The 27,757-nt window shown below is 35.6% G+C and overlaps 1 protein-coding gene across 1 annotated transcript in view; it reads left to right on the top strand.

The window, feature by feature from the left end:
- Positions 1-27,757, top strand: part of RALGAPA2 (Ral GTPase activating protein catalytic subunit alpha 2) — a 417,261-nt gene that overhangs the window by 73,768 nt on the left and 315,736 nt on the right. The window contains exons 8-13 of the mRNA XM_020989297.2: positions 5,403-5,406; positions 6,702-6,840; positions 8,217-8,416; positions 10,029-10,253; positions 17,141-17,314; positions 18,253-18,390. Coding sequence (XP_020844956.1) covers positions 5,403-5,406; positions 6,702-6,840; positions 8,217-8,416; positions 10,029-10,253; positions 17,141-17,314; positions 18,253-18,390 — 880 coding nt within the window. The remainder of the gene's footprint in view (positions 1-5,402; positions 5,407-6,701; positions 6,841-8,216; positions 8,417-10,028; positions 10,254-17,140; positions 17,315-18,252; positions 18,391-27,757) is intronic.

Consider the following 27,757-nt stretch of genomic DNA (forward strand, 5'->3'; position numbering starts at 1 on the left):
TGCTCTTTGTGGAAAATAATTTTTTTTTCCCTTTGAGTCTCTCCTTGCAGTTGTTAGGGAGTTACTCTTTCCTTTTAGATTAAATATTTTGTATTTCTGGAGCTACAATACTTTATTGCTAGCAGTGTCTTATATTTACTTATCTCTCCTATTTTTGCATGGGAGCTTTCCTGCCAGGGCCAGGCTTTGTTTCCTTCAATGCTTTTGTGTGGTACTCCACTGACCTCCTTTCTCTTGGTTACCTCTATTCTGAACCTTAGAGGTTCAGAACTTCAGGGCCCTGTGTGAGGTCTCAGACAGAGGGGTGTGAACCTCAGAGCCCCTCTGTAACTGGCCTTGTTCCTTCTCTCTCTTTCCAGTTTCCCACTGTGGCTTTCTCACCATCTTGGAGCTTTCTTGCAGGACCTCTCTGCATTCATTGCCTCCCAGGCTCTAGGTGTTTCTAGTCTGTCTCCAGCAAGGGTTTGTGGTGTTTGCCTATTGGCACTAGCTTTTATGGCTGTCTCCTTCCCATGGCCTCTGGGCTTCTGGCTGACTTTTTGTTTAGTTTTTGGTCACTTATTGACAGTTTTCCTTCTCACCTCCTGATCATTGTTACGTATGGTACTGTTGTTTTTAGGTTTTTGCTGGAGTAGGTGTGTGGAACTGGGTTGCTTGTTAGCTCTCTTCACTAGAAGATGACTAGTTACTCTAAGAGTTAGAGATGATATAATAAAGCAAAGTTATTTGAAAGCTAGTAGAATTAAAGGAATATAAAGAAGATTTTGAGGTAGCTTTCAAGGACATTAGAGGTTGAACAACTAGTTCTTAATTATATTTAATATAAGTTAAAACAATGGCTTTACTTTTTCTGGATATAGATGTTATAATCGGAACAGAATGTGATTTTACAGAATTTCAGAGACAAGAGCAGATAGGTGGTCTCTGTGTCTTTACTTGTCTTTTATAAATTGTCTACAAGACATGTTTATTCTGTCATTTTTAGCCCAAAGGCCATTCTCTTTGGTAGATAAAACAATCAAAATGAGTTGAGTAGCTATTCTTGTTCTGTTATCAGCTATAATCATCTCATCTATCCTGAGAAGTGTCCCAATGCCTTCTTTGATCATCTTTCCCTGTTACATAAAAGTTTCCTTTGTGTTATACTTAGCTTTCCTGTTAATTTCAACTCATTCTAAGTTTTTGCTCTCATATCACTATTCATACTGGATCATGGCACACTTTTTTAGTCATTTTTTATTACCCATCTTTGCTTTCATATTCTGTATGTTTTTTCAAATTTTAAGTTGGCTAGAAAGTACCATTGTGCTTACGCTTTTGTCTCTTTATGCATCTTACTTTTCACTGGAATTTTTTCTGCATTCTCAGAATTTCATTCTTGTGTACTTTACATCTCTACTAGGAGAATTTCTTAGCTAGGATTTTATGTCATGCGTTCTTACCTACTGTTTTCTGAACCTCTTGAAATAGACTCTTCTCAGATCTTGAAAGCATGCCGGACTATGCCCAGATTTCCTGTCTTCTACTGCAACCTGTTATAGATTCTTAAATGTAATGGTCACTTCTTACCAAGGGTCTTATCATTTCCACCCCTCATTTCTTCACAAGGGTCTTATCATTTCCACCCAAGCAAGCAAGTTTATATTGATAAGAATCAGATCTAGAATTGTATTTTGTTTCATTTTGTTTTTGCAAGGCAATTAGGGTTAAGCGACTTGCCCAGGGTTATACAAATGGTGAATAGCATGTGTTTGAGGCTAGATTTGAACTCAGGTTCTCCTGACTTCAGGGCCAGTGCTCTATCCACTGCGCCACCTAGCTGCCCCTAAGAATTGTATTTTCTATTGTTAACTTTTCTGCCATCTGAAGGATGATGTGATGACTAAAGCAAATCAATAAGTTATTATCTACCCTTCTTTTGGCTGAGTGAGTGTTTTAGCTTATGTCTGGATAATTGAAGTCCTATTACCATTAAAGCATGACTTCCTGAATATATCTATTTTGTCTTTCTGTCCAAATGGTAACAATATTGTTTCTGTTTTTGCTCTTGTTCATCGTCATCCAAATACTCTCTACCATGTTTGCCTTCTACTCTTTCTTAAATTTCCTCACATGAATATATCTTTTAGATATTTGGCTTGTTTTATTAATATACTATTCTACTTTCCTAATCTTAATGTTTATCAGTTATAGCATTTTTTTTCTCAGAAAGTAGAATGGAAAGAAGAAAATTAAAAAAAATTTTTAGCCAGGTAATTAAATAAGAAAGAAAGGGAAAGAAAGAGGCTATTAAAAGGTTCTGTACAGCTAGAAAGAGAATTGAAATAGGACTAACTGAAATGAGATTGGTGAAAGTGGATTGTCAGAAGATGGTGAAGGAGAGGAAGTTTGGTGTTAATAGAATACAGGACATTTATAAATCAGATGTTGATAACTTGAGCAACATTACTTTTTCCAGTAATAATTAACTGAAGTTAATCACTCTTTACTTAACCCATATTTTGTCCCCAACCTTAACTAGAATGTTAGTTTCTGATGATGAGTTAAGGGATGAGTCAGAAAGACGTTGAGTTAGAAACTAAATCATTCTTTGGTTAGAAACTAATATCTTTATATTAGAACCTTCCAAATGTATATATGGTTTAGTGTGAGGCCACTTTAAATACTTGATGTCAGTAGACATTACAAGATTTAGTTTTCTTTTTCTTCAGAGCTTCTTGACAAAAAACAAAAGAGCAATTATGTTTATTCATATCTTAGATTTCAAAATGTGAGGATGATGGGTAATCATCTTCCTCAGTCAGGAAAAAAATATTTCTTCTGTGCTTGCCTGACTCCATATTCTTCCTTTTCAATATTAGCTTTATGTCTTTGAAAGTTGGTTACTTGTACTTCTTAAAACCATGTGTTGAGCTGTCATTTATTAGTCATCACAAACTTTGGAATGCTTTAGTTCCTATGTATCTACTTTCTTAAATTCTTTTTTACTTAATGGGGATTTGATTGGGTCACTTCCTTTATATTTGGGCATATGCTGAGGGGGCCAGTGTCCTTCTTCATAGAGCCAAAGCACACGTACCCAGCACCACAAGAAGTGCTCTTGTCCAAACCATCGTTAAACTTATGAAATCCAAGTTTATATGCACATAGTTTTTAGAAAACACCTTTAAGTAGAACACAATTAGATTCTAAAATAAAAATACAAAACCTTAGGTTGTTAAGGTTGTAACTATTAATTTCTTTCTTTTCATGTCATTAATAAAGTCTTATGTTCTCTTACACACTTGTAATTCTTGAATTTAAAAAAACCCAATGGAATAATAACCAATATTTATGTATCACTTAAAAATTTTTTTTTTTTGGTGAAGCAATTGGGGTTAACTGACTTGGCGTAGGGTCACACAGCTAGTAAGTGTCAAGTGTCTGAGGCCGGATTTGAACTCAGGTCCTCTTGACTTCAAGGCTGGACCTCTATCCACCTAGCTGCCCCAGCACTTTAAATTTTGCAAAGGACTTTATATCCATTTTTATTTGAGCCTCACAACCATGTGAGGCATTATCACTGTAATATAGATATGAAGGAGCTGAAGCTCAGAGAGTTTTAATTGACTTACACATGGTTACGTAGCTAGTAATCCTAAAAGAAAGGGTTTGAACCTAGTTTTTTTTTTTACTGTAAGTACAGAATTCAATCTGCTCTGTCAGCTGTCTCTGAGCCACGCCTACTGACATTTCAATAAGCTTTCATGGGTTGTAAATTTAACCTACAATATATGCCTTCTCCTTTTCATCATAGGATTGTATAATAAGAGTGAGAAGGGATTTTAGAGGCATCCAGTCCAGCCCTAGTATTTCATAGATAAGGAAATTGAAGCACAGAAAGATTGAGTGACTAGGGTCACACAGCAAGTAAATCCCTGAGATTTGGTTTGAACCTACGTCTTCCCAAATCCACATCAAGCCCTCTGTTCACAATCCTGTGCTGTTCCTCTCCATGTGGGGTTTGGTGTTTTATTTTTGTTTTTGTTTTTGAAGGAGTAGGGGGAACAATTCAGTCCAGTGTTGGATAAAGATTGAATTATCATCTTGGAATAACTTCTTTAGCTTTTCATAAAAACTAAAACAACAGAAATAACCCTTTTCTTCCCACAAAACCCAGTAACAGTTAAGAACCTATACTTGCAAAATAGAAAGACTACTTGATGTTGCTAAGAATTGTAGTTTGAAAATAAATATTCTACTAAATTTGTCCAGTACTTAGATAACTTATTATAAGCAAGGCATTATGCTAGGCCAAGAGAAAGAGAAGGTTCTAAAGTGAAACCATCTTTGCTGTCTAGGAGTTTCTGTTCTATCAGCTGTGGTTCAGAAAACCACTTGATGGGGGCCTCGATAGGTTTTAAACCTTAGCCTAAGGCAGGAATTTTTAATCTGGGACTTGTGATCTTGTTTGTTTCAAATATTGTGACAACTATATTTCAATATAATTAGTTTCTTTTGTAATCTTACATTTTATATTCATTTAAAAATAATATTCTGAGATGAGTGTGTAGGTTTCCCTCTGCTGCCAGAGTGATTGGTTCATGACAAAAAAAAAGTTAACCCCTAATTAAAGTAAAACATTTTAAAGCATTCTTTAACACGAACATTTTTATTTGTGTTATTGGGAAGTATTTTACTTTATTGAGTGCTCTGTTCCATAATTTATATTTTCATTATAGCATTGATGCCTAAAAAGTTATTTCTGTGGTTTATTTGGTTTTTTTGCCTTATTGGATTGTGCTGGATTGTATTTTTTCACGGCTCCACTAAACTTTAAAATACTGGTGAGGCAGAGTACTTGAGCATATGTTTTGGTCTATCACAAAGTCACGTACATCATAAACCTATTGGCAGAATATCCTTGCTATTTAAGATTTATAATTATTAGAAATAGAGCTGTGTTCAGAAGAATAATCACTTACTATTCTCATCAATAGCTTGTGACCTTTGCCACACTTTAAAAAGATCAAGAACTCCTTTTAAAAGGCTGGTTGGCTTAGTACATTCAGGGCTGGACTTGGAGTCAAGATCTGGGTTCAGATACTGCCTCTGACACTTATTAGCACTGTGAAGCTTCAGTTTCCTCTTCTGCAAAATGGAGAAAAAAATATCTGTACTGTAGTACCTAATTCACAGGGTTATTGTAAAATATCATATGTAAATATTTTATAAATCTTAAAGGTCTATGGAAACATCAGACTATTCAAGTATGTAGGTAAAAATTTGCTTATGTCATGTTTTATGCTTCAAAATTTTTGTCACAGTGATTTACTTGAAACTATTTTTGAAAAGAAGTTGTACAAGTTCACCTCTTATAGTCTTGTTCTTATTTAAACTCTTTAAATTTTTATTTTACTTAGTGGCGTAAAGTAGGAATAAAGGGACTGTAGAATGAAGAATTTATTCAGTCAGGCCTCAATTCTAGTTCCCTTTCTTCCAAAAGCTAGTTCTGTGGCCCTTGGGCAAGTTAACTTTTCCAGATTTCTGTTTACTTATTTGTAAAATGAGGGGGTTGATCTAGTTTCTCCCTAACATGGGTCCTATCCTACTCACTTCCTAAAAAAATATGTTGGCTCTTGAAAATCTGTTGCAAATCTTTTCAGTCTGATCCTTTATCTTTTGCTGATGATTATCAAGTATTGTTTGGGTATGTTTTGTTTTCGAGGCGTTGTGCTTGGTTCTGTAGGGTTAAATGTTAACGCCACTAATAAAATGAAAATTGTAATACATAACCTCAATGGGGACTAAAGTGAAGGAGAGAGGTTCTCTCAACCTGTGGAATTTCCATAGTTAGAAAACTTGTTTAGAAAATTTTAAACTATTTAGAAAAAAATTGAGGAAACTCATTTAGAAATGAGTTTCTAAAGCTTTTGCTCATTGTAATGAGTATGTGTTTCATGGCAAAATTGACATAAATATTGAAAGGAGTTAATTCCAATAAATAGCAATAACATTTATTAGAAGTACCTACATTTGAAGAATAGAACAGTCCCTGTTCTCAAATTGCTTACATTTAACTGGGGAGATTAGACATATATATCATTAAGTAAATACAGTGTTTATAAAATATTGCTAATTCCTGGAAGAAATTACACCTGAGCTATGTTTTGAAGGAAGCTGAAACTTTTATGAGACCAAAGTGAGGAGGATGCGCATTAGAGAAAGGTATGACCATTATAATAAGGTCGTGTAAGTAGGAGGCAAAATACAGTGAATGGGGAATGGACCAGACCATAATTACTATATGCTATTTGCTTATAAATATCTTAGTTTTGATACAAGTATTTGTATTTAATTTATTTTTTCCCACTAAAGATTTTAAAGATTAAAAAAAAAGATGATTATAGACATATAGGGAAAAATACGTTAGGATATTTAAGTAACATGAAATTATAATATTTTTATATGGTTATGTTGCTATTTGTGATTTCCTTATATTAGAAAATGGCAGCTTTTAAGAAAAGTTCTAAAATACTTGTTTTTAAAGAGTTCTCTTGGGCTTTGTTAAAATATGATTCCATCAATTGAATTGGTTTTAGTTCTCAACTTGTCCCTTTAATATGATGGTATTTATAATTTTTGAAAATCTTTTAGTTCAATATATATTGATTTGAAAAAAGTATATTATGTATGTTATTTTTTAAATATAATATTCAAAGGCTGCAAGCTTGGAATGGAAGAATAAGGAGAACCAAGACACTGGGTTTAAATTTCTCTTTACTTTGTTTCGAAAGTATTATCTTCCTCATTTGTTTCCATCATTTACAAAATTAACCAACCTCTACAAGCCTGTCCTGGGTAAGTAATTTTGAATACTTTCCTTCAATATCATCATTAAAATCTTTTTAACTAAAAAATATAACTATTCAAATATTAGAAGGTTAAATAACCTACCTTTAAGAATTTTCTAAGAAATTGCAATTTTTATTCTTCTAAGATTTAAATTATATCATACTCTCAAAAGGGAGCTCAAGTAATCCAAAAATAATTTATATTTGGTTTGGAATACACTACTTTGGGCTATAATTTTACTTCCTTTAGAGAATATTAAAACTAGTTTTCATTTCCTGAGCATCCCATAGCAGATGATAGAATATTGTGATTTAGGGAAATCAACCAAGGATTAAAATTTATGGTTAAAAAGTGGATGAGTTGCCTGTAATAAAATCCAGGACTGCCTGTCTTGTTAAAGAGAGCATGAATGTACTATAATCCTGCCTACACTAAAAGCAGTAGGTTTGGCAGGTGGGAGGAGGAGGAGGAGGAGGAGGAGAGAGAGAGAGAGAGAGAGAGAGAGAGAGAGAGAGAGAGAGAGAGAGAGAGAGAGAGAGAGAGTGTCTATGTGTATGAGAGAGAGAGGGAGAGATTGGAGACAGGTAGCTGAGAGTTTACTTACCTATTATTGCATTTTTATACTGTCAGGTTTTTTTTTTTGTAAAGATGTATTTGCTAAAAGCTTTGCTTTTTATGAAATGACAGATTCTGTATCCATGTATGATTATAATCATATTCAGAAAAATTATGATGGTAGGTAGATAACTGCATATGTGAGGAATTATCTCAAAGCTATTTCCATATTCAGATCTACTATAGAGGAGAAAAGGGTTGAAAAATATATATTTGGCTGATATTCTAGAAGGTTTGTTAGATTAAATATAAAACAAAACCTTTCAAAACTATCATCCAGTGATTAGATGAAATGCCTTCCATTTTAATAGATTCTGCTGCCAGGAAAAAGTTAGCAAGCTAAAAATGAATAAATTTGGTTAATGTATTTTGTTAAGTATTTACATTTTAAATCTTAAAAAAGGCTTAAAGAAGGACACTGTAACTAAACTTACTGTGTATTGGCCTCAGATGCCATGTTAACTATACCATTTTATATTGGTAGAACAAATATAGTCTTTAGATGTAAAATAATATAGGCTAAAAACAAATAGATAATTCAGATTCAAAATTATTTCTTAATCAGAATCTAATATGGAGACAATGACAGTGCTACCAAAAAGTACTACTTTAAAAAATGGGATTTGAAGGTGTCGGAATAAAAATATCTCTACACCAGATCAGTATAACAACTTTCTAATTTAGATAGATGTATCAGATGCAAATATTTATTTTATCCTGTAGTTGTGATTTACTTAACTAGATGGTGTACTCTTTTACATTACCAGACATCCCCCATTCAAGACCAAAACCAGTGTATGTTACCGCAACTCGAAACAATGAAAACATTTACAGCACAAAAATTCCATATATGGCAGCTCGCGTTGCTTTTATTAAGTGGATTGTAACATTCTTTCTGGAAAAGAAATACCTAACTACAACTCAGAACACTAAAAATGGAGGAGAAGTATTGCCTAAAATCATCCAGGTATTTTACTAATCATTTGTCCTCACTTCTTTTTTTTTTACCCAAGTAACATAAATGGCCAAAAGAAATGGATTGAATTTTTTTGGGAGGTGGGCTGACCAGTGTGAGAACCAGAAACAATTATTACAAAGTTGTGCTGTTATGCACGACTGACTGTGTATTTTAAAAGATCAGTCCCTCTCTTAAGGAAATTTTACATTTTCAAATGTTATCTGTTTCTTCCTTGGTTCCAGAATGTTTGCTAGGCTACAAAATTGTCCCAACTAAAGACTGCTGGTATTTTCTGTCTCCTGACATTCCTCTGCCAGTATTCAGAAAATAATACAACTTTTGAAATGTATTTTATTAGAAACATATTCTTGAAATATATGCTTGAGTGAGATGTAAGGAACAGATATCAAATCAAAAAATAGTTTATGTACAAAAATTCTATCTTGGATTGTTTTTCACATTTGTTCTGGGTAGTTCATCTTAACTCACATGATACTAAGGAGGTACATAATAATCATTTGTAGTGTTGTACTTCACCTTCCCAGTGTGAGCCAAGGAATTTCCATGTTGTCAAAACAGAGTGGAAATAGCCAGTTGGTATGGTCATTTCCACTATCTATTATTTAAATTTACTTTGCCATAAACTGTCTTTTTAACCAGAGGATCTTACTTCCTTGGCAAGCAGCTGTGGGTTCCAAGGATACATACTTCCTTTTTTGGTCCTTTATTTACAACACATTAGTTTCCTCTTTCCCTTCATACGGACTAAAAGAGGCCTAGAAATTTGCTCAGGGCAGAAGCATTTGATTTCCTTGCTAAGTAGAGAGATGGTAACAAAGGGCAACACTGGTTAAGAAAATAAACTCTTTCGTAAACTCTTACAAAAAAGGATGTTGTAAGATTATAGACAGTATCATTTTAGAAAACAGTGAGAAGCAGTGGAGGTAAAAATAAGTATACAGAAAACTTGGCAAAGCGACCTAACTAAGCCATCTCATCCCAGAATATAAAGATGAAAACAGGACGACAATGAGCCCATGAACAAAGATGTGTCAATTTATACATATTGAAAACTTTTCCTTATCTTTAACAATGGAACTACCGAATTTGGACTCCAAATTAATAGCACCCCACCCCCACCCTGAAAGATCTTTTTGATTTTATTGTCTCCCATTCCTATGGATCAAATGATTTATTATTGGGTTATGGACAAAACATAAGGTTTTCAAGTCATTGTTTTCTTGGAGGCTGTTCACTCTCTAATTTTTATAATAACTCCAGTTGATTAAACATCTTTTCAACCTGCGTTTTTGTATTTATAATTTTATAGCCATAGATTAAACTCCTTAATTAGCTAATGATTTCCCTGAGAGATAACTATAATTGGAGTAGGGGAAGGGATAGCTTATAATTAGATGTTTGATAAGTAAGTACAAGCTATAGAGACTGCTTGGCTTGAAAGTGATTTTGGAATTACAATTTTGGTGATTTCCCTGGAACCCCAAACTGAAAGGTGATAGTAATCTAAATTCCTTTAAAAAACAAATATCTTAGTTTTAAAAAAAAATGTATTTTTATGTTTTGTAAGCTTTTCCAGCAATTTACAACTATTCTTTTCTAGAATGTTGGTGGAATGGTACAAGAGAAAACTTCTGAGTTGGAAGTTAGTGGGCCATCTGAACAGGACAAAAATCATTCTAATAGCAGTACTTTGTCTGATCGAAGACTCAGTAATTCCAGTCTTTGTAGCATTGAAGAAGAGCATCGGACTGTATATGAAATGGTTCAGCGAATTCTCTTATCTACACGAGGTTATGTCAACTTTATCAATGAAGTATTTCGTCAGGTTAGTAGAATACATATATATATTCTCTGTGTTTAGAAGGGTTCTTAATAATTTCATTTCTGCATTAAGTGATGATTCTAAAAACACTAAGGTGATGAAATAGTGATCTTTCTAATTTCTTGCTATATAGTTTTTATTGCTTGATATTTTATTTTTGAAATGCCTTGTTATTAAAACTGTTACACTCACTGTGTGTGTACAAATATGTGTGTGTGTGTGTGTGTGTGTGTGTGTGTGTGTGGTGACGGTCTTCCAGATTTTTGTGCCTTGACTAAATGCCATAATATTGAGGTAATGATATCTTCTTTTTTGTCCCTTAACTTCCTTTAATATTTTAAAAGATCCACTGTTTTATTGGTATGAAGACTCCTTATACTGATACAGATTATGTCATAACTAAAATGTCTAAGTGTCATAGTAGAAGAGACACATTATGTTTTAATGAAAGAGTGCTGGCCTTGGAATCAGAAAACTTGGGTTTTGGTTCTGCCTCTAACACTAAGAAGATTTGTAATCACAGGGAAAGCACTTAATCTTGAGCGTAAGTTCTCTCATCTGTTAAATGGAGGAAATAATATTTACACAGTGTTCCTCAAAGGTTTGCTCTGGGAAAACCAGTTAATAGATTGTAAAGTCATATATAAATATGAACTACTACTGCCATGTTACCATCATCATTATCATTATTAAAAGGCTTTCATGAATTGTTCTGGCCAAAGAATTCATCAAGTGGTTGCTAACTTTTGGTGATGAGCCTGAATGAAATTAGCAGGGTTTGCCTTTGGGTCACACACTTGTTCGTGTGCATGCGAACACACACACACACACACATGCCCTATATTCGATGTCTATCCACAGACGTTATCAGCCCTGCCAGAGCTTGCACTTGTCTTGCCTTGCCACATGTAACACCAGAGAGTAGCCCTTGCAGAGTTTGCCCCAAGTTTTCCTTAGCACATACTTATTAAGCGTGACATCTAAAGGATGTCTGCTAGATATTGACAGTGCAAAGATAGATATGACATAGACTTCTTCCCAAGGGGCTTAAAGTTCTAATGGGGGGAAATAAATGTCTACAAATAATTATAATGTAAATAAGAAGGTGATGCATGCACAGGAGAGGCCCAGGCAATGTGCATGGAGAAATTTGGTAAGGAATCATTGAAGGTTTTGGAGTAGAGGAGTCATGTGGTTAGTGATACATAAAGATTTTTTGGACAGTGTAATGAAAGATGTACTGGAGAAGGGAATAGATTAAAGAAAGAAAGTCAATTTTGGAGTAGTATAGGTAAGAAAAGATGTGGCCTTGTACCAGGGTGACTTCATAGGGAACTAAAGGGATGGGAAGGATGCCAGATAGACTATGGAGGTAAAAGCCAGCAAGACCTTGGAAAGGATTGACCTCTCAGTCTAGGCCTCATCCTTGACTCCTCACTATTTGTCACTTTTCATATTCAATCTGTTGTCAAATCCTGCCAATTTCACCTTTGCAGCATCTCTTAAATATATTCCTAGGCTCCCTAACTCTAGGAAGATGCAAAATGTTCTTTGGTATTCAAAACCTTTCATAACCTGACCTCCTTCTACCTTTCTTGTCCTCTTGCACCTTGCTCCCTGCCACATACTCTTCAATCCGGTGACAGAGGCCTCTGTACCATAAACAAGACGCTTCCTCTGTTGGCTCTGGGTATTTTCTCTGGCTGTCTGCCATGTCTGGAATGCTTTCCCTTCTCATCTTCATCTACTGACCTTCTTGACTTCCTTCAAGTCCCAACTAAAATTCCATCTTCTATAGGGAGCTTTCCCTGGCCCCTCTTAACTCCAGCTCCACAGAGGCAAGGACTGTATTTTGTCTATGAATACATTTTTATTGACTAGCACTTAACACATTTAAAAAATATATATATTTTATTTTTCTCTCAATTACATGTTAAAACAATTTTTAAACATTTTTTAAAAAAGTTTTGAGTTCCAAATTCAATGCCTCCTTTCCTCCCTCCTCTTCCTGCTCCCTGAGATGGGAGCATGTGCAGTCATTTAAAACATTTCCATATTAGTCATTGTGTACAAGAAGACTCAAAAGAAAAAGAATGAAAGAAAGTGAAAAATAGCATGCTTCATGGTGGATAGTGTGCTTCATCATTAGTCCTTTTGGATTTTCTTGTATCATTGTATTGCTGAGAATAGCTAAGTCATTCGCAGTTCTTCATCGAACAGTATTGCTGTCATTGTGTATAACGTTCTGGTTCCGTTCACTTTGCATCAATTCATGTAAGTCTTTCCAGGTTTTTCACAATACATTTTAATTGACTGACTAATTAAAGGTCTAGCTACCTAGACAGATTCAAATAGTATTCTCACAGCAAGGAATGCTTGTTTCCTCACTGTTGAGATATAATCAGTTTCATTTTTTTTATGTGTGTTACTCTATCTCCCACACATTCAGTGCTTTCCGACAGTCTTAGAAAAAAATGTTCATGAAGAAAGACTTCAGGTTTTTAAGTAGTCTGTGTGCCTCTGTTGTTTTTCATTTCTTCATCTTTCATCATTTAATTTCCTCATCTGTCCCTGCAGTCTTTACTGTATTCTTCTGTGACCACCTTCTCATTTATGTCACCAAGTATTAAGATGTATGTTGATTTATATCAAAAAATCTAGTTAATGTGTCTCAGAATTTTCCTACTTCTTCAACCTCCAACATAGCGATTGGCAGATAAGCTGCTGTTATATTTGCTGTGGTCAGTTTACTAAGGTACAGCATGGGTACCTCTAGGTGAGATGAAATTGTATTTCTTCTTGCCTTTGAGCACACCGTACAACCAACTTTGTCTTTTGTTTGCTTTTTTTGAATAGAACTTATGAGGCCATGCTTCCATCTAGCCATTTTTGTTGTTGTTGTTGTTGTTGTTTTGTTTTAATTTATAGTAAGAATGTGAATTTGGACATGGTCATTTCCACTAGTAGTGTGTTGAACAAAGCTTGCACGTTAACAATACCAAACAGGTAAATGTTTGTGAATGTCTAAGAACAGTGCAATTCTTAGTCTTCTTTGTCTCTTTTTGTGACACTTTGCTGCCATCAGCATGGAAATGGAAGAGCCTACTCAGGACTAAGGGCTGTTTTGTATTTTAATCTTTTTTATGGGTCAGTGTGGCCAAAAAACCTCATCATCTAGTGTTGAAACTTCTATTAATGCAGCCCTGTAGGTAGATAGATAGGTTCTCATATAGACCATACAGTCTGTCATGAAACCTATACTCAATCTTTCCAGCTTTGTTATAATCATTGGCAGAGCCTCTCAAAGTTCAGAATTATCTCTATGCTATGATGAGTTATTGGGGTAGAGGGATTGTGGAGGACCATGTTCCACAGATTGTTATAATTATTGATTTTAAACAATCCCAAGGGTATATATTTTTCAATACTCTCAAACATGTATAACTCACGTGGATCAGAGAACTTGACCTGTTTTGACTAATTAGATTTCTCTATGTCTTTACTTATTTTGGGTTTCTTTCAGGAAGTTTTAATCTACAGTTTAAGTTTGAAGATCATTTACCTTGCTAAAGGAAAAGAAACAAAGTAGGAGTTTAGTAGACCCTTTCACCTCTGATGACCTCCATTTACATTCTCCTCCTTGTTTCCCTCTCTGATTCCAAGCATAACTTAAGACAACAACAGCAACAACAAAACATCATGTACTTTGTTGTTCTCCTAATTTTTTTTTGCCACAGGGTGCTTCGAGCTTTCATATTATTTCACTCTTCATTTAAGGGATTTTTGTTTTTAAATACTTATTTTGAACTGGATAGTATAATAAATGATTATTTTTAGCCAAATCCCAAGATCATTTGTTTGACTTCAGTCTTGCTGGTACCCAACACTTAATCTATATTAATTTTTTGTTCTCGCCACAATTCAAGTGGGCTTTAAATATTTGTAAATAGAAGATAAATGGAAACCAGATTGGGAATTTCTAAAAATTTCCTAATATAAAAAGAGAATAACTGTTCTGATCCATTAAAAAGAAGTTGTTCCAAAAAACCACTTTCATAGTATAGTTTCCAATGATTGATGAATTTGTATACTGGAGTCTTGCTAGATCCCATCCAAATATATTTAATTACCAGAAGTGCCAGAAGATTTTCATCAGAGAGAATATATATCCTTACCATAAACCTTGAGTATCATATAAATATGGCTGCTATAGTTTTTTTCATTAGTTATCTTGTTTAAATAGCCAATGTATTTCTTTAAAGGGCAGATGGGTGGTGCAGTGGATAGAGTGCTGGGCTTAGAGTAAGAAAAGTTCATCTTTGTGAGTTCAAATCTGACCTCAGATACTTATTATCTGTTTGATCCTGGGCAAGTCATTTAAACCTGTTTGCCTCAGTTTCCTCATCTGTCAGATGACCTGGAGAAGGAAATGGTCAAACCACTCCAGTATCTTTGTCAAGAAATCCCCAAATGGGGTCACAAAGAGTCAGACACGACTGAAACAACTGAACAGATTTCTTTAATGTTCAGTTTTATTTGCTTTGAGGATTTGGCCAATGATATAGCAAGAGCTCTGAAGTAGATTCTTATAATTTGTATTTTCTCTTTCAAGTGGAAAGTGAATCTCAACTTTACTCAAATGGATCTGTGATCTCATCAGTTTGGATGCTCCCTCCATCCATATCAGTGCGGTCCATCTGTCCTGCTCATTCTGTGTGACTCTTGTTCCATAATTTTAGTCAAATATTGTGCAGAATTTCCTTGGTTTCTGCTAACATTGTAAGGACACCAGTAAAGCATTGTTGCTGTCCACCTGTCAGCCTTCCCCCTTACCACATGACCAGTCCATCTTCTCTCAGTGTTATAATTTTTCTGGTGATGTATTTTACTTCTTTTCTTCTTTGAAGTTCCTCATTGGTTACATAATGCAACCTGCTTCTATCTACCATATGCCCTTTTATTGCCCTCTATGTGATATTCATTTTCAGTTCTTTGGAGACTGTTATATTCTGTATCAGGATTATGAAATCATACGATCATAAATTTAGAGCTATAAAGCCATTTATTCCAACCTTCTCTTTTTAGAGTTGTCTTGCTTCCATATAATAGCACTCTTCACTCAGTGAGCAAACATTTATTAAGCGTGACCTATGTGACAGGAACCGTGCTAAGTTCTGGGAATACAAAGAAGGGCAAAAGACAGTCTCTGCTCTCAAGGGGCTCCCAGTCTAATGGGGGACACAAGATGCAAACAGCGATGTGCAGACAAGATATATACAGGATAAATTGGAGATAATCGAAAGAAGGAAAGCACTAGCACTAATAGTGATTGGAAGAGGCTTCTTGTAGAAGGTAGGATTTTATTTGGGATTTGAAAGAAGCCAGGTAGTATATCAGGAGACAAAGATGAAGAATGAAATTATTTCACATATGGGGGACATGCCTGGAGTTGAAAGTTGTTGGGTCCATATAAGGAATGGCAAGGAAGCCAGTGTCACTGGTTAGCAGAGTGTGTGGGTGAGAGTAAAGTATAAGAAAAGTAGAAAACTAGGAGGAAGAGAGGTTAGAAAGGATTTTAAATGCCAGAGGATTTAATATTTGATTTTGGAGGTAATAGGGAGCCATTGGAGATTATTGGATAGAAGGGTGACATGATCAGACCTTTGCTATAGAAAGATCAAATTAACAGCTGATGGGACTAGAATGGGAAGAGACTTGAAACACGGAGGATAACCAGCAGGCTATTGCAATAATCCAAGGTGAAGTGATGAGGGCCTGGACTAGATTGGTGACAGTTTCAGATACAAAGAAAGGAAAAAGACAGTCACTGTCCTTGGGGAACTCACAATCTAATGAGGGAGACAATACATAAAAAGAAGCTAAAAAGGAGTGGGGAGGAGGAGCTCTCCTCTTTACTTTCTACGCTCTCCAGTTAGAGGCACGGAAGAGCCCCAATGGCAGGAGATTCTGAAGAGGTGTGAGTTTCAGGTTGATGTAACTTTGTAGGATAATGACATTCCCTAGAGCATTGATGAAGTCCTCCAGAGTGCAGCCTGTTGGGAAATAATGAGATGGCTGTTCTGGGCATGCTTTTTCAATGGAAGATTTGAAAGAAGCTCACCACTATCTACATTCTGCCATTTCCTAAAAGAGAGAGAGGGGGCTTCTTTTTACTCCATTTTTTATGTACTGTGTTTTACTGAAAATTCAGTTCATTCAAATTTTATTAAATACTCTGTGCAAGGCACTGTGCAAAGCTCTGGGCATTGAAAAACAACAGAAAAGGAAGGTTATCTACCTTCAAGCAGCTTATATTGCACTGGCAGGATATGACATGTATATAAGTAGGTGAATACAGTGTAATATGAAGTATTTTCAAGATTATGTGACTCTTAATAAATGGTTATAAAACTCAATGTGTGTGTGTGTGTGTGTATCTGTGTATCTGTGTAGGGGCAATTGGTAGTGAAATGGATAAAGTGCCAGGCCCAGAAAGACTCCTCTTCCTGAATTCAAATCTGGCCTCAGGCACTTATTAGCTGTGTGACCCCGGGCAAGTCACTTAACCGTGTTTGCCTCAATTTCCTCATCTCTCAAATGAGCTGGGGAAAGAAATGGCAAACCATTCCACTGTCTTTGCCAAGAAAACTCCAAATGGGGTCACAAAGAGTTGGACACAACTGAACAAGAACAACAGGTCTACCTAAGCACACATATGCTTACATGCACGCACACGTGCACACGCGCGCACACACACACACACACACACACACACACACACCCCCAGAGAAAATGTGAAATTAGTGTTGAACTACATGGTTTTGATTGTCAGTGACTTGTGCATATTTATGGACATATGTTTAAAATATAATTTTCTTTTATAATTTCAGGCATTTTTGTTGCCTTCCTGTGACATATCCGTAACAAGAAAAGTGGTCAAAGTATATAGAAAATGGATACTACAGGACAAACCTTTGTTCATGGAGGAACCTGATAAAAAAGATATTGCTCAAGATGATGATGCAAATTTGGGATTGTCAGTGACAGAGACAGATAATAAACAGGTGCTATTTTATTTGCTACATTAGCTAGAAATACATTTTTGATAGAAAATAAATAGACACGTTTCTTTCAGTGTCTTATCTCCTTTAAACTGCATTGCTTTTGGCACCTGTGAATGGTTGGACTGTGAGCTATTTCATAAAGGGGCTTGAGCTTTCACAGAAGAAACTCTAAGGCAAGGATTTCTTTTTAATTAACAAATTATGACTAACTACCTTTTCTGATTAACTATCTTTGAAGCTGGTTGTTTAATAAAATATTTTCTTACATTATGCTTTACATGTGAACATTACATTTTTGTCCTTTATATTTATGTAAAAAGAATTTGGGGTCATAGCCTTTAGCCTTCAAAGAAAAGGTTTTGCTAGAATGGTCTCATTAAGGTATCCAGATCAGTTGTTAAGCATCTGAGAAGATTTGCAAGATAATGACAAAATAATAATTTCTAGTATCAGATCCTGAAAATCTTTCTAAAATACACATAAGCATTGTCATCATGCAGTTAATATAGTTGAAATTATATGCCCCATGTCTTTGATTTTTTTTTATTATACCAGCCAGAAGTCATGAAGAGGGTACATTTATATACAGCAGGATATTGAAAAACAACAGAAATTGCTAGGTTTTATTTAGATTCCTAACAAAATTGTTTAAAAAAATAGCTTGAGGTAATTTCTGAAAGAACATATTTTCACAGTGAGTAATTTATTAAAAGCTTTGACATATTTCTGAACTAAAGATGTATATAGCTGCACCAATAACAATCTCTATTAACAATCTTGATTTTTGAATAACTGACCACATGACTGATAAATAGATATGAATAAAAATAAGTACATGTTTGTCATTTTAACTTTTGAATAATATTTCCTACAGCTAGAGATAAATACTTGAATTCATAAATCTTCCTTCTGTATTAACTAGTTATTGTTTTTAAAAGGCCACAACTGAACATTCTGGTCACAAACGATCTTCAAGCTGGGGACGAACTTACTCCTTTACCAGTGCTGTTAGCAGAGGCTGTGTGTTGGAAGATGATAATAAGAATATTAAAGCTGGTGTGCAAGCTACACTACAGGTATGTGGCCAAAGCGAAGAATAGCCAAGAAATCTTATTTACTTAAGTATTTTACTCTTGTGATATAATTTCATTTTAATTATTTACTGTTATTAAAGGTAATATTTTTCAACGTATATAAAATTTGAAATAATCTACAACCAGAATCTATCAAATTATCATTCTGACTCTTACTTCAACCAACTACAGAGCTTCTATTTTTATTTTTCCTAGTGTGTAGTTTTACAGAAGGAATCGTTGTTGTTCAGTCATTGACTCCTTTTTAGGAGTTTTCTTGGCAAAGATAGTGGAGTGGTTTGCCATTTCCTTCTCCAGCTCATTTTATAGATGAAGAAACTAAGGCAAACAGGGTTAAGTGACTTGCTCATTGTCATACAGCTAATAAGTGTCAGAGATCAGATTTGAATTCATGAAGATGAATTTTCCTGACTTTAAGCCCAACACTCTATCCACTGTACCATGTAGCACCTCTTATAGGGGGAAGCTTATAAAAATGTAAATTCATTTTTTTTGGTAGGGGAAATTTTGTAGTAATGGAACTATTATGTAACTGATTTGTCTGAGAAGTCTTCTTGGAGCATGTCCTTCAGTACTGCACTACACTGTGATCTTAGGCAAATCACCTAAGCTCTTTGAGAATCAGCTTCCTCATCTGTAAAGTAGGGATGATAATATTAGTTTTGTCCACCTCATAGGGTTGTTATGAAGAAAGTGTTTTATTACTTTACACTCAGTGCATATGGGAGCCACCAATGATAAGCATTTAACCCAAGGGTTACCCAGTTACACCTGAGGGCTGAGTTCGCATGTTTATGCCTATGAGCTAAGAATCGTTTTTACACTTTTTAAATAACGTTTTTTAAATAACGTTATTTAAAAGCAGGCAGCTGGCAGATTTCTGCTGTGGGCAGTAGTTTGCCAACTCTTGATTTAATCTGTCTATGTCCTAATTTGCACCTCAGACTGCATATAGTAGTTGCTGTTACAGTACCTTTAGATCACAAAGTTCAGGGTTGGAATGCATCAGCTAGTGCACCCCCCTCCTTTTAGGGATAAGGACACTGAGAGCCAGTGCCACTGGAGTCCTGGCTGTTCCTCACCCAGTACATTCCATAGCCTGACACTGGGCATTTGCACTGGCTGTTCCTCATTCCTGAATTTTTTCCCCTCTTCATCTCTGCCTGCTGGCTTCTCTGGCTTCCTTCAAGTACTAGCTAAAATCTCACCCACTACTGCAGGAAGCTTTTCCTGATCCTCCTTAATTCAGTGCCTTCATGCTATTGATTTTCTGCAGTTTATCCTTTATATAGCTTGTTTGTTCATGGTTGTTTACTGTTGTGTCCTCCATTAGATTGTGAGCTTCTTGAGAGAAGGGACTGTCTTTTGTCTTTCTTTGTAGCCTCATCATGTAACACAGCAGCTAATACTTAATAGACACTTAATAAATGTTTACTGGGGCAGCTAGGTGGCACAGTGGATAGAGCAGTGGCCCGGGAGTCAGGAGGACCTGAGTTCAAATCCAGCCTCAGATACATAACATTCATCACCTGTGTGACCCAGGGAAAGTCACTTGCCTAGCCAAAAAAAAAAGTTTACTAATTGACTGAAGTGACTTGCCCAAAATCACATAGATTTTAGGGAGTAGATTTAAGGTTAGAACCCAATTCTCCTTACTCCAAATTCAGTGTTCTTTTGAGTGTCCCATTATGCTTGTCTTATAAGTTAATTATTTCTGTCTTAAAAGTTGTTTAGGCTATATTTATATACGAGACAGTAGCTCTCTTAAAGATGTAAAAATTATCTGAATAGTTATTAAATATCTTTTTTTAAAAAAGAACTGATACCTAGAAATTGAATAGTATCTTGACCTCAACCAAATAAGAATATTTTTGTAGATATATTAAATTCTGTGTATCCCAGTGAGACAGCATACATAAAGTCTGGGGGTAGAATTTATGATGATTAGTTGAATCTATAGGTAATGTTTTTCTGCTCAAAAGCATTCTTACCGTTCTTCAGGTACTAGGATTCATTATAAGATTGTATTCTCAGATTAATAAGCAATTTTGTATTCTAGAATAAAGTCCCCAGCCTGACATTTAAAGCACCCTATTATCTTACTCTTGCCTGCCTTTTGCTTCATAATACTTCCCTTTAAGCACTCCCCATTACACTCCTCATTGCAGTTACATCAGACTATTAGTCATTTCTCAAGCATATATCTCTTTTTTATTTGTATTCTCGGTGCTTAGCATACATCTTTGTGTGTAGGAAACACAGTATCACTCATTCTTTCCTAACTAGAAAAGGTAACATATTAGCCTTTTGACTTCAACTCTTGAAGGTGAGGTAAGTGCTCTCTTCTTGTTCTCTTACTTGTAGACTAATTTCCTCTTAGTCATTTCTATTCTGCACTTTGCATACCAAAGAGCATTCCTTTTCTTTTTTTTTAATTTTAAAATTAATTATTTATTTTTAGTTTTCAAAAATCACTTCCATAACCTTTTGAGTTTTAAATTTTCTTCCCCTCCCTCCCCACCTCTTTCCCCAAGACAGCATACAATCTAATGTAAGCTCTACATATACATTCCTACTAAACATATTTTCATTTTAGTCATGTTGTGAAGAAGAATTAGAACCAATAGGAGGAACCACAAGAAAGAAGAAATAAAACAGAAGAAAAAAAAAGAGCAAATAGTATGCTTTGATCTGCATTCAAACTCCATAGTTCTTTCTTTGGATGTGGATAGCATTTTCCACCATAAAATTTTTAGAGATGTCTTAGATCCTTGCATTGCTGAGAAGAGCTAAGTTTATCAAAGTTAGTCATCACACAATGTGGCTGTTACTGTGTACAACATTCTCCTGGTTCTGCTCAATTCACTCAGCATCAGTCCATACAAATCTTTCCAGGTTTTTCTGAAGTCAGCTTGTTCATCATTTCTTATAGCACAATAGTATTCCATTACATTCATATACCACAACTTGTTTAGCCATTCCCCAGTTGATGGGCATCCCCTCAATTTCCAATTATTGGCCACCATAAAAAGAGCTGCTACAAATATTTTTGTACATGTGGGTGCATTTGTATGATGTCTTTGGGATACAGCCCTAGAAGTGCTATTGCTAGATCAAAGGGTATGCACATTTTCATAGCCCTTTGGGCATAGTTCCAAATTGCTCTCCAAAATGGTTGGATCATTTCACAACTCCACTAACAATGCATTAGTGTTCCAATTTTCCCACGTCTTCAACATTTATCATTTTCCTGTTTTATCATGTTAGCCAATCTGATAGGTGTGATGTGGTACCTCAGAGTTGTTTTGATTTGCATTTCTCTAATCAATAGTGATTTAGAGCATTTTTTCATGTGACTAGATAGCTTTAATTTCTTCTTCTGAAAACTGCCTGTTCATATCCTTTGACCATTTATCAATTGAGGAATGACTTGTATTCTTATAAATTTGACTTAATTCTCTATGTATTTTAGAAATGAGGCCCTTATCAGAGAGGCTGGTTGTAAAAATTCTTTCCCAGTTTTCTGCTTCCCTCATAATCATGGTTGCATTGGCTTTGGTAAAAACTTTTCAATTTAATGTAGTCAAAATTATCCATTTTGCATTTCATAATGTTCTCTATCTTGTTTGGCCATAAATTCTTCTGTTCTCCATAAATCTGACAGGTAAACTAGTTTGCATATAGTATCAGCCTTTATATCTAAATCGTGTACCCATTTGGACTTTATTTTGGTATATGGTATAAGATTTTGGTCTATGCCTAGTTTCTGCCATACTGTTTTCCAGTTTTCCCAGAAGTTTTTGTCATATAGTGAGTTGTTCTCCCAGAAAATGGAGTCTTCGGGTTTATCAAACAGTAGATTAGTATACTACTGTGTGTTGCATACCTAACTTATTCCACTGATCCACCACTGTGTTTCTTAGCCAGTATCAAGTAGTTTTGATGATTGCTGCTTTATAATACGATTTAAGATCTGGAACAGCTAGGCCATCTTCCCTAGCATTTCTTTTCATTAGTTCCCTTGATATTCTGGACCTTTTGTTCTTCCAAATAAATCTGTTATTATTTTTTCTAGCTCTATAAAATAATTTTTTGGTAGTTTGATTAATGTGGCACTGAATAAGTAAATTAACTTAGATAGAATTGTCATTTTTATTATATTAGTTCAGCCTATCCATGAGCAATTGATGTTTTCTAATTATTTAGACCTGACTTTAATTGTGTGAAAAGTGTTTTATAATTGTGTTGTATAGTTCCTGGATTTGTTTTGGCAGGTAGACTCCAAAATATTTTATAATGTCTACAGTAACCTTAAATAGAATTTCTCCCAAAGAGCATTCTTGGTAGAAAGAAATGCAAGGAAAATAATAGTTGAAGAGCATCTTTGCTTTCTCTTTTTCATCTGTTGTCATCTTTCGAAGGAACAGCCCTATCATTTATTTGACTATCCTATTTTTTCCCAAATAGCTAAAAATAACAGTAAAACTTTATTTTCCTTGAGTCTACTGTCCAGCCTAAACCATTTTTTTTAGCTGTTTTACCATGGGTAAGTCACATAAATCTCTCTGACTCTCAGTTTCCTTATCTGTGAAATAGGGTTACCATTGATACTTTTTAGATCTGTGATCATCATAAGCTTTACCAGTCCTGATGCTGTTTTTATAGGATCATGCCATACTTTCACATTTACCATCTGCTATTTCTGCCTTAATTCCTTCTTTTGTACGTGTTCTTTAAAAAAAAAAATCTGAGTTCCCTAGGCATCCACATTAGTCTCTCTAGACAGCTTCTTTTTTCCACCCCGCCCTGAATTTCATTCTCAAGAATCCCTCTCTCCCCAATGACTTCTGTAGAATTTTAGGCGATGACAGCCACCTTAAATTTCTCAACCCTGTGGAATGTTATCCTTAAATCTTGAATGCATGCCAGTTTATTCTGGCTATTCTGTTACAAATTAAAAAATGGAGTGGTCACTTCCTTTCAGAGTTTCCATAATCATTTCTACCTTAGCAACCAATTTCTCCTTGAATCAAGAATCATATCTAGAATAGAATTGTTCTCTCTTTTTTCCCCCACTGTATCCTGGGCCATCACCAGTCATCCTGACTTTTAAAAAAATTTATCTTTAGTTTTCAATATTCACTTCTACAAGATTGAGTTCCAAATTTTCACCCCAACTTGCCCCTCTCCTCACCCCAAAATGCCATGCATTCTGAATATCCCTTCCCCTAGTCTTCTTTCCCTTTTATCTCTCCCTTTCTTCTCTTATCCCCCTACTTCTGTTTTCCTGTAGGGCAGGATAGATTTCTGTACACAATTTCCTGTATTTCTTATTTCCCAGTTGCATGTGAAAACATTTTATTTAAACATGTGTTTTTAAAACTTTGAGTTCCAAATTTTCTCCCTTCCTCCCTCTCCACCCACTCTCATTGAAAAGGCAAGTACCTCAATATAGGTTATACATGTGCAGTTATGCGAAACACTTCCATAGTAGTCATGTTGTGAAAAACTAACTCTATTTCCCTTAATCCTATCCCACCCTCCTCATTTATGCTATTCTTTCTTTTGACCCTGTCCCTCCTCAGAAGTGTTTGCTTCTGATTACCCCATTTCCCAATCTGCCCTCTTCCCTATCATTCCCCTGTTCTCTTGTGCCCTTCTCCCCCTATTTTCCTGTAGGGTAAGAGAGATTTCCATACCCAATTGAGTGTGTATGTTATTCCCTCCTTAAGCCAAATCCTATGAGAATAAGATTCACTCATTCCCTCTCACCTTCCCCTGTTTCCCCTCCACTGTAAGAGCCTTTTCTTTTCTGTTTTTTTTTGTGAGATGATTTACTGCATTCTACCTCTTCCTTTCTCCTTCTCCCAGTGTAATCCTCTCTCACCCCTTAATTTTATTCTCCAGATATGACCCCTTCATCTTCAACTCATCCTGTGCCCTCTATCTATCTATCTATCTATCTATCTATCTATCTATCTATCTATCTATCTATCTATATCTATATCCATACATACAGTTTTTTCCCTCCAACTACCCTAACACTGACAAAGGTCTTGTGAGTTATAAATGTCATTTTTCCATGCAGGAATATAAACAGTTCAACTTTAATAAGTCTCTTATGATTTCTCTTTCCTGTTTACCTCTTCATGTTCCATTTGAGTCTTGTATTTGAAAGTCAAATTTTCTATTCAGCTCTGGTCTTTTTATCAAGAATGCTTGAAAGTCCTTTTTTTCATTGAATAACCATTTTTCCCCCTGAAGGATTGTACTCAGTTTTGCTGGGTAGGTGATTCTTGGTTGTAATCCTATCTCCTTTGCCCTCCAGAATATTATATTCCATGCCCTCCTGTCCCTTAATGTAGAAGCTGCTAAATCTTTTGTTATCCTGATTGTGTTTCCACAATACTTGAATTGTTTTTTTATGGCTGCTTGTAGTATTTTCTCCTTGACCTGGAAACTCTGGTATTTGGGTACAATATTCCTGGGAGTTTTCCTTTGGGGATCTCTTTCAGGAGGAGGTCTGTGGATTCTTTCAATTTCTATTTTGCCCTGTGGTTCTAAAATATCAGGGCAGTTTTCCTTGATAATTTCTTGAAAGATGATCTCTAGACTCTTTTTTTGATCATGGCTTTCAGATAGTCCAATAATTTATTTTTTTATTTTATTTTTTTTTTAAGGCAAGGTTTATTAGAACATCCATCATATTGGGCAGACTCTTACGGAGTCTGAACATGAGTAAGCAGTTGCTAGGTTATAAGAATATCTGAGCCATGGCTAGATTATAAGAATCTAAGCCCCAATAATGTTTAAATTGTCTCTCCTGGATCTATTTTGCAGGTCAGTTGTTTTTCCAGTGAGATATTTCACATTGTTTTCTAATTTTTCATTCTTTTGGATTTGTTTTACAGTGTCTTGATTTCTCATAAAGTCACTAGCTTCCAATTGCTGTATTCTAATTTTTAAGGAAGTATTTCCTTCAGTAAGTGTTTGGACTTCCTTTTCTGTTTGACCAGTTTTACTTTTTAAGGCATTCTTCTCCTCATTGGCTTTTTGGACCTCTTTTGCCATTTGGGTTAGGCTATTTTTTAAGGTGTTATTTTCTTCAGTATTTTTTTGGGTCTCCTTTAGCAAACTGTTGACTTGTTGTTCATGATTTTCTTGCATCACTCTCATTTCTCTTTCCAGTTTTTCCTCTGCTTCTCTTACTTGCTTTTCAAAATCCTGTTTGAGCTCTTCCATGGCCTGGGACTGATTCATATTTTTTTTGGAGGCTTTGGATGTGGGAGCTTTGACTTTGTTGTCTTCTTTTGGTTGTATGTTTTGATCTTCTTTGTTACCAAAAAAAGATTCTGTGGTCTGACACTTCTTGCGAGGTTTGCTCATGATCCCAGCCAATTACTTGAGTTATAAACTCCTTGTTTGTGTAGGGTTCTGCTTCCAGTGTGGAGAATGTACTGTCCCAAGCTTTGGGGGTTTGTACAGCTGTTTTTAGAGATAATTCTTGGGAAGTGTAAATTTTCAGTTTTTCCAAGGTGGTATGATAAAGGGCGAGGTGTTGACTCCTTTCCTGGCCTGTGCTTTGGTCTGTAAGTGACCAGAAGCTCTCTTTTCTGTCTCGGAACTGTGAGGAGGATTTGCTCTTCACAGCCGCAACAAGCTCCACCACACCAGGGCTCCTCCTTGCCCCACGACTGCCACCCAGAACTGTGACCCAGATCCAAGCATGGGCAAAGCAAGAGATTCCTGCCTCAGCACTGGCAAAGAGATCCCTGAAATCCCCCTCTGATCAGCCACTTGATTCCCCCTCAGTCTGTGGGCCAGAAGCTCAGGAGGGAGCCATTGCCCCTTGGCAGTGCTCAGCTCTCTGTGCTCTGTGCTTGGGAACTGGTTCTGAGACCTAGCTCCTCTCTCACCACAGAAACAGACTTTTCCCACTGACCTTCTAAGTTGTCTTTGGTGTTCTTGGGTTGAGAAGTCTGGAAGCTGCCACAGTTGCCCCTGATTCAGTCCTCTGAGGCCTGCTCCAGGTTCCCTGCGGCCTGCATGCTCACGCTGAGCTGCGCCTCTCTCCCAGCCGGGTGTGATATCCAGGTTGTCTTGGGCTGGAAATTTGTTTCACTCTGTCTTTTTGTGGGTTCTGCTGCTTTAGAATTTGTTTAGAGCCATTTTTTATAGGTATTTGGAGGGGTACTTGTTATCTGCCTTCATTAGGAAAAAGTGGTCAAAACTCAGCATTGAAGTATCTCATTTAACAAACATTAAATGTCTGTTATGTGTGCAATGTATTGTACTAGGCTCTAGGCAAGGAAAGTGGGACATGGTTCCTATCCTCAATATATTAATTGTCATTCTGATATGTTTTATAAAGTGAAAGACCATGAGTAGATCATTGTGAATATCTGTTTTTCTCTCTATGTTGACTTGTGAAGCTTTAGGAACACTTTTCCTTGCTGTGCTGAAAAGTTGTAGATTGAAATTGAGGATGCTAAGTACATTAATCTATTCATCTTAGGCAGTCACTTAATGCAATCTTTATTTCAGTCTTAAAATTTGCTAAACTCCTAAATGTATTGTAGGTTGGCTAAAAAGATATTCTGATTTTTTTCAATGATAAATGATTGTATTTGATTAACATGAAGCCATTCATAATTTCTATTTTGGGACAGCATGTGGGAGATTTAGCTTTAATGGAGGTTTCTTTCTTTCTAGGAAATTATCGAATCATTTTAGTTTAAGTATCATTTTTTTGGGGAAAATTCAAAATTATAAATTAAGCACAATTTTTATGTGCTCATTTTGAATTTAAATATAATCAATCTTTTTTCTCTAGTCAGCATGGTTGATTATAGGCCAAGGTTGGTTATAGACTCAATCTCCATATGAACCAGTTAGCTATATAAAGTCAAATGGTGATAAAACATATATTCTTAAATGTTTAGCTGTGTTGCACTTTTTTTTAATCCCTAAAATAAGTTTCCTTTCATCAAAAAGGGTTCTGGGCAAAAGAATGTGGCTAAATTAGCACAAAGCCATCATTACTGCTGAAATACCAAGAGCACCAGTTTTTAAAGTGATGCATTTACTTAGTTAACCCAGGTAGCTCACTTATTCCCAGTGACAAATTTATACTCTTAAAATCTTTTTAAGACTAAAATATGCATTTACTAGTTGTTTACTGGTCTTTTGTCCTATAGTTCTCTCTCCTTCATCCTTCAGAGCATAGCTGCAGTTTTTTTTCCCCTTCACCTTAGAGGGTTTGAGAGGGAATCAGATAAATATTTCAAAAGCCACTCCATGATGCTTTTTATTTGGATTGTTAGTGTGCCACAGTTTAATTTTATTTTAG

This window comes from Phascolarctos cinereus, unplaced genomic scaffold, assembly GCF_003287225.1.
Source record: "Phascolarctos cinereus isolate Bilbo 61053 unplaced genomic scaffold, phaCin_HiC Scaffold_2;HRSCAF=192, whole genome shotgun sequence".
NCBI classification, from domain to species: Eukaryota; Metazoa; Chordata; class Mammalia; order Diprotodontia; family Phascolarctidae; genus Phascolarctos; species Phascolarctos cinereus.